The sequence below is a fragment of the Carex rostrata genome, chromosome 23 (assembly GCF_964058835.1).
Source record: "Carex rostrata chromosome 23, lpCarRost1.2, whole genome shotgun sequence".
In the NCBI taxonomy this organism is placed as follows: domain Eukaryota; kingdom Viridiplantae; phylum Streptophyta; class Magnoliopsida; order Poales; family Cyperaceae; genus Carex; species Carex rostrata.
Genome location: NC_135940.1, coordinates 394,265 through 405,684, shown reverse-complemented (window position 1 = coordinate 405,684; position 11,420 = coordinate 394,265). Strand labels below are relative to the sequence as shown.

Sequence of the window (11,420 nt, the reverse complement as noted above, 5' to 3'; positions counted from 1 at the left end):
TGTGACGTATATCTAGTGATATTTAGGCATACACTTGAATACATGTTACAACTAAGAAAATGAATTATTATTTTATTTTTTTAATAACAAGTAAAAGAGGTACATCATAAATTTAAATGAGTTATAAAATAGAAGATAATAGATGAAGTAAATTTGTGAATATTTAAAATTTAGAGGGCTAAACATGATATTATGAATTTTAGAGAAAGAATACATAATTTGGTGATTTTTTTTAAGGGCATACATCAAAATCCTCCTAAATTAGGAGATATCTCGCTTCTCATTTATTTATTGTAAAACTGTAAGGTACACAAGTTATTACAAAATAATGAAGGAGATTTCTAAATCTTCTGGAGTCAGAATTGAAAATCAAGGATTTGAAAAATACATGGAGAGACGGTTCGTTTGTCAATATCGTGAATTGGTATAACATATTATTTCAATTGTCAATTGACTATGTTTATCCGAGTTATAACTTGGTAAAGAATATTCTAAAAGATTTATTTTAATAATATTTATAAAACAGGTACCTTATTAAATTATTAATCATCTTTACAAGAGAAATTATATAATTTCCATATCACATACTTATTTGCCATTAGGATTGCATCCTTTTTAAAAAAATATATAAAAAATAAAGATACAATTGTGCTTTTCGTCAAAAAAGGGCCGGAGTGCAAAAGTTTCGGAATTAAAAAAAGTGAAGGGGAGAAAGTGGAAAATTAACGGGTTTTATAAATCCAGATCCATTTGGGGGTTTGTGAAGGGATGCTTCTGAGCAATCAAATCAAACTCTGAAAGGGAACAGAAAAAAAAACAAAACAAAACAGAGAGAACACAGGCCTGAAAGCGAGGGCAATCTAGAAGTGCGTTTCTTCTCTCCTTCTCCTTTTTATTTTTATTCTTTTTTTGGTTTTCTCATTTTCCAAGACTTTTCTCCATTTCCTCGGCCCTCGGGTTTGACCTGACTCACGAGGGCTGCACGTGCAATTCGTCAACCCCCATAGATACAACGCTTTGGATGTTTTCTCTTGTTTCATCTCTATAAAACAGTTGTCTTTCTTCTTCTCTTTTCTTTCCCTTGCTTCTCTGCTTAACTGGGATTTCGATTTGGGTTTCAATTGAATAGTTGATTTGGTGCATTCATAGAGTTTTAAGGTACTTTTTTTTTTTTTTTAATGCATTTATTATCAAAATTGTTCTATTTTATGCTTTGAACTATAACGAATTGATTTGTTTTTTGAAAACTGTTTATGGGTACAGTTCGTTTTCTAGGAATGACAGAACTTTTGGGGCAATGAAAATAGATAGTAAAGCTGATTTGAGTATTTAGAGGTAGATAGTTCAGTACCAGAAACCAGAAACCAGAGTGGCAATATTTTGGATACTTGTTTTAGTAAGATTTTTATTGGTTTTTAAAATAATATCAGACTCGGTTGTTTTCTTTGCTTTCTTCATTGTCATGCCTGATGTGTCTTGTTTTGTAAATTTTGGTTTCATTTTCCTTTGTACCAGTTCTTTCATGTTGGTGTATTCTAATAAGGCGATTTTATCCAATTTTGACTTCAATTTGTTTAAACCAGTTGTTGCTCTAATTAATGCAGGTGTGGTGTTTGTTCTACTCTATTGAGTGCTTCATATATTTTAGTTTGCAATTGGGAAAGATAGAAGGATATCTAACCTGTGAAATGGCATTAAAAGATGAAGCAAGAAAGAAGGTACATGCCTATTTTCCATATATCCAACCTGAAGTTTGAGTGTAATTTTATTTGATTTCATAATTTATTGTTGATTTTGATAATGCAGTTTGCTCTTTCAAAAGTTTTTGGGAAGAAAGAGAAAAATGCTGCAAGGAAAAGCGATGACTCAATCTTATCTTCTGGTTGGTTCTCAATTCCTTGTCTGATTCTCCACCTTTTATTGAATTAATTGGTTGTTTAATCTTCTGGTCCGGTAGTCTCCAGTGCTGCCATTTTAATTGTATATTCTATAGAAATAATCAAGTTAAAACAAACGAATACATTTCCTAATTAATTTCAATTTCAGGCTTTTGTCCATATTAACTTGCAATTTTCTGATACTTAATTTCCATTGACAGCTTATTTTGGAGGGAGCCCACTTCATTCCCCCTTTTCTTCTCCCAGGATTTTCAAAAGCTTAACTGGTAATATTTGAAATTTTTTTTAATATTATCAACTTTATTTAGTTTTTAATGTATTTTCTTATCCCCTGTGTGAAGTAAAAAATTAATTTTATTTCCATTTTTATTTCCATCAATATATGCTAATCAGATGGTAATATATTTAGCGACTTCGGCTCTCCGAAGCAGGACTCTGTACATACCGAGGCTTTTAGGTACTTTCATGTGAAACTTTCTAATTGACAAATTTTACTTTAGGTACTTCTCTGTATGAATTTCTTTCTTCTTCTACAGGATATTTGTCGCAACTTGGAATGTAGGTGGAAACCCTCCCCATCCGGGTTTGGACCTTAATGATTTTCTCCCTTCAGATGACCACTCCGATATATATGTCTTGGGGTATATAATATTGCACTACTAATATTTTTATTTAATCATTTTTTTTTGTTTTTTTTTGTCATTTTTAGTCCCCCTCTGGTTGTGCATAAAAAGCTCTTAGAATAAAGAACTGAATATTAGGATATGTAATCAATAAGTGGTGATCTTATTTATTCATTGTTGATTCAATTAGTTCAGGTTAATTTTTGTAATATTAAGTTTTTCTCATATGCTATTGGTAATTATTATAAATAATAGGTTTCAAGAAATAGTTCCTCTAAATGCGGGAAGTGTCCTGGTAGAAGACAATGAGCCAGCCATGAAATGGCTTGCTTTAATAAACAAAGCACTAAACAGACCTTTAAACAACAATGATCCCTCCATTTCGCCATACCACCACCATTCTCCATTTACAAAGTCAAACTCCCCTCATTCGAGTCTAACCACACTACTCTCACTTGACTCTGGTTTAAACACCCCCAACTCAAGTATCTCTAGATCTTCTCTAAAAGAAGCAAAGCGAAGCTTTAATATATCACATGGTATACGGTTGAAATCGTGCAATTGCCCCGTGGGGATGGCTCACAGGACAAATAGACAAAATTGTTTCCTATGCAAAAAGCCAAATATGAGCGTGAGCGACTCGTCAGAGGAGGAAGGAGGAGATGAAGGTTCAACAAGTTTTACAGCCGATGATTTGGATTTCTCTAACACTTGGAACCATGAGAAGTATTGCCTTGTTGCAAGCAAGCAAATGGTGGGGATTTTTCTTTCAGTTTGGGTGAGGAAGGAGTTGGTCCCACATGTCAGCCATGTCAGGCTTTCTTCAGTTGGCCGAGGGATCATGAATTATCTGGGTAACAAGGTACTGTACTTGATTTATTGCAACAGCTTTTATTTATATTTATATTTATGTTTATGAATCTGTCATGTAACATAGCTTATATATTTCCATTTTTGTTCAGGGATGTATATCAGTGAGTATGTCATTACACCAAACTAGTATCTGCTTTGTCTGTAGCCATCTGGCTTCAGGGGAAAAAGAAGGCGATGAATTGCGGAGAAATTTGGATGTCATTGAAATCTTGAAGCACACACAATTCAAGCGGATATGTAAAAAATCCGGCCGTAGGATTCCTCGCAAAATTTTAGATCACGAGTAAGAATCAAAACACAATTTTTTTTCAACTATTTACATCTAAGCCATTTTATTAGGAATTTCCAGGCTCTCCTGTACTTACACATGCTCCTATTACCACACAAGTGAAGAAATTGGATACAAAGTAGAAAACCACATTTATTTTATTGTATTTTTATACTGAAATTTTAGTTTCTTGAATTGGTGTAGTCGGGTGATATGGTTAGGAGACTTGAACTACCGAATTTCCTTGAGCTACTCTGAGACGAAACAACTCCTTGAAGATAACAACTGGGATGTGCTTTTTGAAAATGATCAACTCAAGATTGAGAGAGAAGCCGGGCGTGTGTTTAAGGGGTGGAATGAGGGAAAGATTTATTTTGCCCCCACATACAAATACTCTAACAACTCCGATGAATATTTGGGAGACATGGGTATATCCAAGAAGAAAAGAAGAACTCCAGCCTGGTAAGTTGACAAACAGCCAATCTTACCTGAATCTTATTGAGATTATACCAATGTTAGGATCAAGGATATATTGTATTGGTTCAGGTAGCATTTTTGGATAAATTTTGGCATACTTTAACATCTAATAACCAATTGAGCTGACTCTGTAGGAGGAGCCTAAGCTGCTAATAATTAAAAAAAAAAAAAAAAAGAAAAAAAAAAAGGTGATTTTAGATTACAAAACTTTTGATTCACTAGAAATTAAGTAATTTTTGACATGCCTCAGGTGTGATAGAATACTATGGCATGGTGACGGGATTGTGCAGTTATCATACTTCAGAGGGGAGTCCAGGTTTTCTGATCACCGGCCAGTTTGTGCTGCTTTCATTGTAGAGGTCGGAGTGCTCGATTCAAAATTTAAAAAGCATTTGTCTACTCCTAACATGAAAGTTGGAGCAGAGGAATTACTTCATTCGCTAACAAGGTACAATTCCCGCAATTACCACCATATTAAAAGCTTACTATTTGATAAACAGTACATATTTACAGCATCTTAAAACAATATTTTTATAGTTTCAATGTATTTCTCTGGTATTAATAGGTAATAGTAATACGACGGGATGAAGACATACATGATTGAATGCCATTGCCATTCAAGGCATGCATATATGCCAATGTAACAATTCAAATGTACAGGATTCTTTACAAACAACAATTGGTAGAACAAAATTGTTTCTTGGTGCTATTTTTTTTTTTTTTTTTTAAAGTTATTCTTTATTACACTGCATAGCTGGCACGAGGAAAAATATTGTATAGTGCTGACCATTTCTCCTAATTTGTAGTTGATTTTATTGTTTGGAACTTAGCTGCTTCACTATTATTAATTTTTTCAAAAGAAATTGAAAAAGTAGGAGCTAATGTACAAGACCTGGTGTTTCCAAAATAATTTATTTAGTTTTCTTTATATACAGTTGCTTTATTGTTGTTGTTATTATTATTTTTCCGTCTTAATTCGCTCAAGCAATTATTAGTTGACACTTGACAATGGTCCGTGGAGTGGCAAAAATGGCACAGCCGGCTCCGTGCCGTTCACAGCAAATAAGCTGTCATCATTCGCGTATCTTGATCATCTTTTGAAACTTATGGCACGACATGGCACATCATGTGAAAAATCTAATCAAGACACGGCACGACATGTAGTCACGTGTAATTAGAACAATTAGATATTGATTAAATGATGAATCTTGAATGAACTAACTTAAATTATGATTAAATTGTCACATAAGTCACGTGAAGCATGTTTGGGCACGACGTAACTCACGTGATGTAACTATTTGTGCACCGTGACCATCTCTTAATATTTTAGTCATGGCACAGCACGTGAAAAATTAACTTGCTCACGATACGCCACGAGACCAAAATCACAGCGTGTTAGTCACGGCACGTCATGTTTTTTAGAAACTCTTTTTTGAACTACCGAGGAAGTCCTGTCTTTATTTTAGAAAAAAAATATTTTTTAAAGAATCAAAATCATGATGAAATTTTTTCCATGCCATGGAAAAAACCACATCAAATCTGCGGTTTTTTTTTTATTATTCTGTTCTTTGGCGCGGCACAACGCTGCACGGTTGGCCCCACAATAATTGACTGTTTCCCTGAATCGCAGATGAATTGTAGTTCCTAATTAAAAATTATTTCCTGCATTGGCGAGAGGGGGGTTGTGCTGAATCCTGAATCCTGAATTCGATGAATTTGAGTTGATCATGATGAAACTTTTTATTAACACAACAACTTTCAATTTTTTCACTTCTGTAGATGAATTTGTTCTTGCTTAAATTCTCTCCGGATGCCATATCTTTTCTAAAATGCACTTTTTTATATTAATGATCATTAATTATTTACTTTATTTTCAAAAATAAAAGATCTATTAAAATTTTATTTCGGATATTTCATTTTCAAATTTCAAAATCACAAATAGAAAAAAAAAAAAGGCTTCTTTTTTCTGACTTTTGGCAAGTTAGTTGAATTGTAATATTAAATATTTCATTGTTTGCATCACAAATTTTATTTGTGCTTCAGACAATTATATTGTCGAGTTTCAGAAAAAAAAAGTACAAAATACATTCAAAATGTATTTTCATAATTCGTACGGATACACTAGAAACTTTATTAATTGAAAATAAACTTTGTACCAAAATAAAATATTACAAGCTAAAAGAGTTGTTCGATGGAATGATTTTTCCATTTCTATATAATATATTTCTTAATTTATTATTTTCTGTTCTTTAAAAATGAAAGGTTTTGGGGGGAGTGTTAGCAATAGAAATAAAACAAATAACAAATAGCCATATTAATATGAAAAAATAAACATGTATTTTATTGGTTGGCTATCCACAATTTGTTTCTTCCATAATTTTTTATCTTTATCTCCTCACATATTTGGTTCATTAAAATAAACATGTTTTTTATGTGAATTCTTATTTTGATTGAAATTAATCTTTTCATCTCTGATATTATTTTATTATTGATCTTGATTTCTAGAGACAAAATAAAACTTTATTAAATTACATAACAATATAATATATGACCATATTAAAATAGAAAGTGAAATTTAGTTTTATATTTCTTATGCCAACTAAATATATTCAAACAAAAGAGAACCACCGAAATACATATTTAATGAAAGTTAAAATCATTGATGTACACCATAGACACCAATGGATCTAAAGAGAGTTAGAGATAAGCAAGTGTCTATTTTTGAATTTAAAATTTATTTTAGAATCAATGGTACTTGATATTTGTGTCTATCTTTAGATGAAGATAAGGTCTACTTCTGTATTTAATTCACGTCTCAGTAGAAGAAAATTGTGCGGAAAAAAAGATCAATTCTAGACTGATTCGCATAAAGAAAAGAATGAAAGAAAGAAAGAAAGAAAGAAAGAAAGAAAGAAAGAAAGAAAGAAAGAAAAAAAGACGTGATCTGATTTGCTACTCCACTCAGGATAATTGTTGATTTGCCATGAAAAAAATGAGTTCCGCTACTAGAGATCTAAATATGTATTGTGCCATGACTAGTCACACCGTGGCTTGGTTCACGTGTCATGCCGTGTTGTGACTAAATTTGAAATGATGGTCATGGCACGTGAATGGTCATAAATATAGCGACGTCGTGTCCAAACGTGAATGGTCATCTTTGTCACGTTCGATCGCATTTAACTATTTTTTTTCATAATTTAGGTTAGATTATTCAAGATTCATGTGATCATGTGCCATGTCGTGACCAAATCTTTCAAAAGATGGTCCGATCACAAGACATGCGAGTCGCATCACGTAACTGGCACATGCGTGTCGTTTCATGACGGAATCGTATCGTGCCGTGAGATATTTGGTTATACCGTGACTTTTTTAGATCCCTATATGCTACTCCGCTCCGATTCGTTAGGAGAAAAAAAAATTATATTGTTGTCAATATTTTGTGTCTACATCTAATTAAAATTCTGGATCTATTCCAGTCTATAGAGATGCATGGGCTATTTTTTTAATTGTTGTTATTTCAAATTAGATGAAGATTTAACATTGAAGAATATATAGTAACTAATAATGGTTCTTGTGTGAGAAGATTGCATAATTACCGGAGACTAAAAATAGTATTTGAAAAAAAATACATATGGGAGACAGAATTAACAATAAAATTTGAATATTTGAAGCTGTTATGTTAATATAAAATTTTATTGTGCGAATATCAGCATCCTTATTATTGAACTTGTGGCGCACTGTGGGCTGTGGCACAATAAGAATTACATCAATTATACAGTTCCTTAGGAAACTTTTAAGGAGCTACATATTTATTGCGGTGACATAAAAAGCTTTGCCATTTTTCGGCTTTTTAAAAAAAATATTTATTTATTTTCTTGAAATAAAAAAAAGACATCTTCAACCAATTCAATATTTTTGAAATGTTAAATGTAAAATTGTAAACTGGGACTTCCCTTTTGTTTTGATACACAGGGAAAAAAAATGAAAAACATAGAAATGTGTCACTATGTTTCTATAGAAAAGTGAAAAATAAATAAATATTTCGAATTCATTTTGAAGATAAACATCAATTAACCCAGTCAGAAGCAGCAAATGACAAGCAAAATTCATTGCTCACATCAATTGTTCGGATCAATTAATGGAAACAATTTTAAATAAATTAAGTCAATACCAAATAAGTACAAAACGCTATACGGAATCCTATAAATCTTTTCTGCGAAGACAATATTTTATGCTGATACTACATGTACAGAAGGTAACGTGTCATGACAGAAAAGCAAAAAGTCCTCTGTAATTATTTATTATTTGCTAAAAAAATCTTTATTATTTAAATAAATACTATAGTATTTCCTAATCGTACAATATATGGATATTTAAGAAATGTATACGAGACACGTAATTAGTACTGTATTGTACTTTTCTATTGTATACGTTCTTCCAACTTTTGATTCGATGAACAAAAGTGCTATAATTAATTTGTCATTTTAGTAATATCTATATACTTTTTTTTCGTCATTTTCTTGGTCTCTTTTGTTCTTAATTCTTATGCACACGAAATATTATTCATTTTAATAAAGAGTCGACCCGACCCGCCTTGAACTGCCTAAAATAGACCAAATATTCATATAACTTTATTCATTGTTATCACAAATTTTGGGACCTACAGTTGGTGATGCACCTTTGTTTTTTGAATAATTATATGAGCCCTTAACTATATATTTTTTTTATAATGACGTACTATGATCTTCATTAATTATACAATCTCTTTTTTTAGTTCTGCACTCGTCTTTACAGCAACTTTTATAGGTACAAATACTTAGAAAATAAGATATTAATACTTTGATGCGTAACTTAATATAATCATTCATTTTCCAGCCTTTCAATCGTCTCCGCGTTAACATTCCTCTAACAAAAATAGTTGATCTCATAAATATAAATACTTCAGTGTATACGTATAAATACTTACAATACTTGATATTACTTTCAGACGTCATCCAGTGCCATATGTAAAAAAAAAATACTTGTAAGTATATGTATAAATACTTGCACGACGAGATACAAATACTTATGTGACGACGAATCCGAAAGTACTTTATCATCAATCTCATTTGAAAAATAAAATTATATAAAAGACGTTTGTAGTTTTCAATTTATAAAATTCTTTATAGATCATCATAAATATGGACGAGATTAAACGGAGAAAAAAAAAACCCACCTCTAAGAGCATGTATGACTCCCCACATATAGTTTGAGTGCCCCCCAGGTATTTATGGTGCGAGGACATTTGAGAGGAGAATTATTTACGTATAAATTGTTCATCTCATGGGTATATATATTTTCGTGCATAGAATTAAATAGTTGAGAATATCAATATTAATATTTGTAGGAAAAAATTTCAGTGTTGAAATTTTGCGCCCTTTGCAGCTAATCATGCTCTCTCTCAGAATATAGTGCGGGGATTTTACGAAAGTTTTAGTGCGAGAGACAATTTAGAAAATTTATCGTTATCAGCTTCCTTGTTTTTTATGAATGTGTATCATATGCAATAACTCAAAAGGGAATCTTTTGAGTTAATGAATCTCAACCGTCTTATTTTAAATGGAGCCAATCCGGTTCCGGCTTATGATATAGAGGGACCTTTAATATTAGTGTGGATTTAGTCTACACGAATGGTAAAATAGATCGGCTGGTCAAGATTCATTAATTCAAAAATTATCTTTTGAGTTAATGGAGAGGATACGAATTCGTTTTTTATGGTCTCTAATAAATCGAATTTACTGTTGCAAAGGAGTTCCCTTTTCTACTTTACAGCAGTCGACGAGGTCCATATAGCAGAATCAAAATAGTTCGTATCGAGTCGTGTCAAATTCTATTCGTATTACTATTCCACATCACTCAAGCTAAGATTTATGATAAAGGGAGACACTTGAGTTTTTTCTTCAATAAAGGGACAGACATCACATCACTCTATGCTATTTATTAGAATCTTGATATTTTCTGAAATTCTGAATTGCTGTACCAGCGTTTACAACAATATTCTATTCGAGAGCGGTCCCGGCCTCCCCTTGTAAAATCTAAAAGAGAGAAGAAGAAAAGGTTCCAACTTCCAACTTGCATTAATTGATGATAATAAATTTGAGAATTTGACGGTTTACATGAGAATAAATGGAAAGGTCAGGCCCGGTTTTGGTGTAACTCAATGGGCCCCACGAAGAATTAAGCCTCGCCTCTTGCTCGTTTACTGTTTCATTATTTGTACTTGTAGTGTAGGGGAACTGGGGAATGAATATGAATATGAATATATGATATGATTAATTGATTATGATACCCCAACGGCCCAACCCAAAATAAGGATATATACACATATATATATATATATAGGAAAGATCCAATTAAGCATCGGATTTGACGAACTTCAAAGCAAAACGTACTTGTACATCAATCAGTACATTAACATGACTGATGACTCCACAATTAATTATCATAGCATCGAATAACGCGTTAATTTTATGTGCATGCAAATGCAAGTCTTGCTACTTTATTAGCGTACCACTCAATTAGGGGTGAAAACGGATCAAATATTATCCGACCGAATTCGAATTCGTATTCGAATTTTTCGGATTCGGATAGTCGGATACGGATAATTTGCGGATACGAATACGGATACGGATATGATTTATCCGGATACGGATACGAATTCGGTTTTAATTTCGGAAGCGAATACGGATACGGATTCGGATAATTATCCGAATCCGGATACGTTGATTTTTCGGATATCTGAATTTTTCATTTTTCGGATATATTTTTCGGATAATCGGATATTTTTTCGGATAATTTTTCGGATATCCGGATTTTTGAATTTTTCGGATATTCGGATACAGGTGGGACCGCCTGTAATAGAAATAGAGATAGGAGAATTAAGAGGTGGGATCTATGTGGCCATTTGTGAGTGAGAAGTCCTGCCATGAGACCGCATCGTCATTCAAATAACATCTTGAATTTTTATTTCTCTCATTAAGTTAAATCTTAGATTTAAAAATCCATAATAAATTTTCAAAAATACTAATAATCATTTTTTTTTAATTATTTTCTCATTTAATTAATTGAGTTTTGATGTAATTTATTGTTTATGATGGGTCATTTTATTTTTATTAAATAACACATTAGTTAATTAGTTTTGTTCTGATTTTAAATGTGGATACTTGTTGTTTTACAATTAAAATTTTTAATTCACTCCACTGATGTTATACAATCTTGTTGTAATATATATATCCGAATTAG

The 11,420-nt window shown here is 32.0% G+C and overlaps 1 protein-coding gene across 1 annotated transcript; it reads left to right on the top strand.

Annotated features, from left to right (window-relative positions):
• The first annotated feature begins 752 nt into the window (after positions 1 to 752).
• LOC144574861 (type I inositol polyphosphate 5-phosphatase 10-like) lies at positions 753 to 4,816 on the top strand. The gene is made up of 11 exons (XM_078324946.1): positions 753 to 1,158; positions 1,605 to 1,718; positions 1,807 to 1,882; positions 2,099 to 2,164; positions 2,292 to 2,355; positions 2,435 to 2,539; positions 2,777 to 3,383; positions 3,484 to 3,677; positions 3,867 to 4,124; positions 4,390 to 4,587; positions 4,705 to 4,816. The coding sequence occupies exons 2-11, from the start codon at positions 1,689 to 1,691 to the stop codon at positions 4,706 to 4,708; spliced, it is 1,602 nt and encodes a 533-aa protein (XP_078181072.1). The 5' UTR covers positions 753 to 1,158; positions 1,605 to 1,688; the 3' UTR covers positions 4,709 to 4,816.
• The last annotated feature ends 6,604 nt before the right edge of the window (positions 4,817 to 11,420 follow it).

What these genes read in the sequence shown, in the direction of transcription:
- LOC144574861 (XM_078324946.1), top strand. Translation starts at nt 1,689, where the DNA reads ATGGCATTAAAAGATGAAGCAAGAAAGAAG. An exon ending in AAGATGAAGCAAGAAAGAAG is followed by an intron (nt 1,719 to 1,806) that starts GTACATGCCTAT and finishes TTGATAATGCAG; the next exon opens with TTTGCTCTTTCAAAAGTTTT. An exon ending in CGCAAAATTTTAGATCACGA is followed by an intron (nt 3,678 to 3,866) that starts GTAAGAATCAAA and finishes GAATTGGTGTAG; the next exon opens with TCGGGTGATATGGTTAGGAG.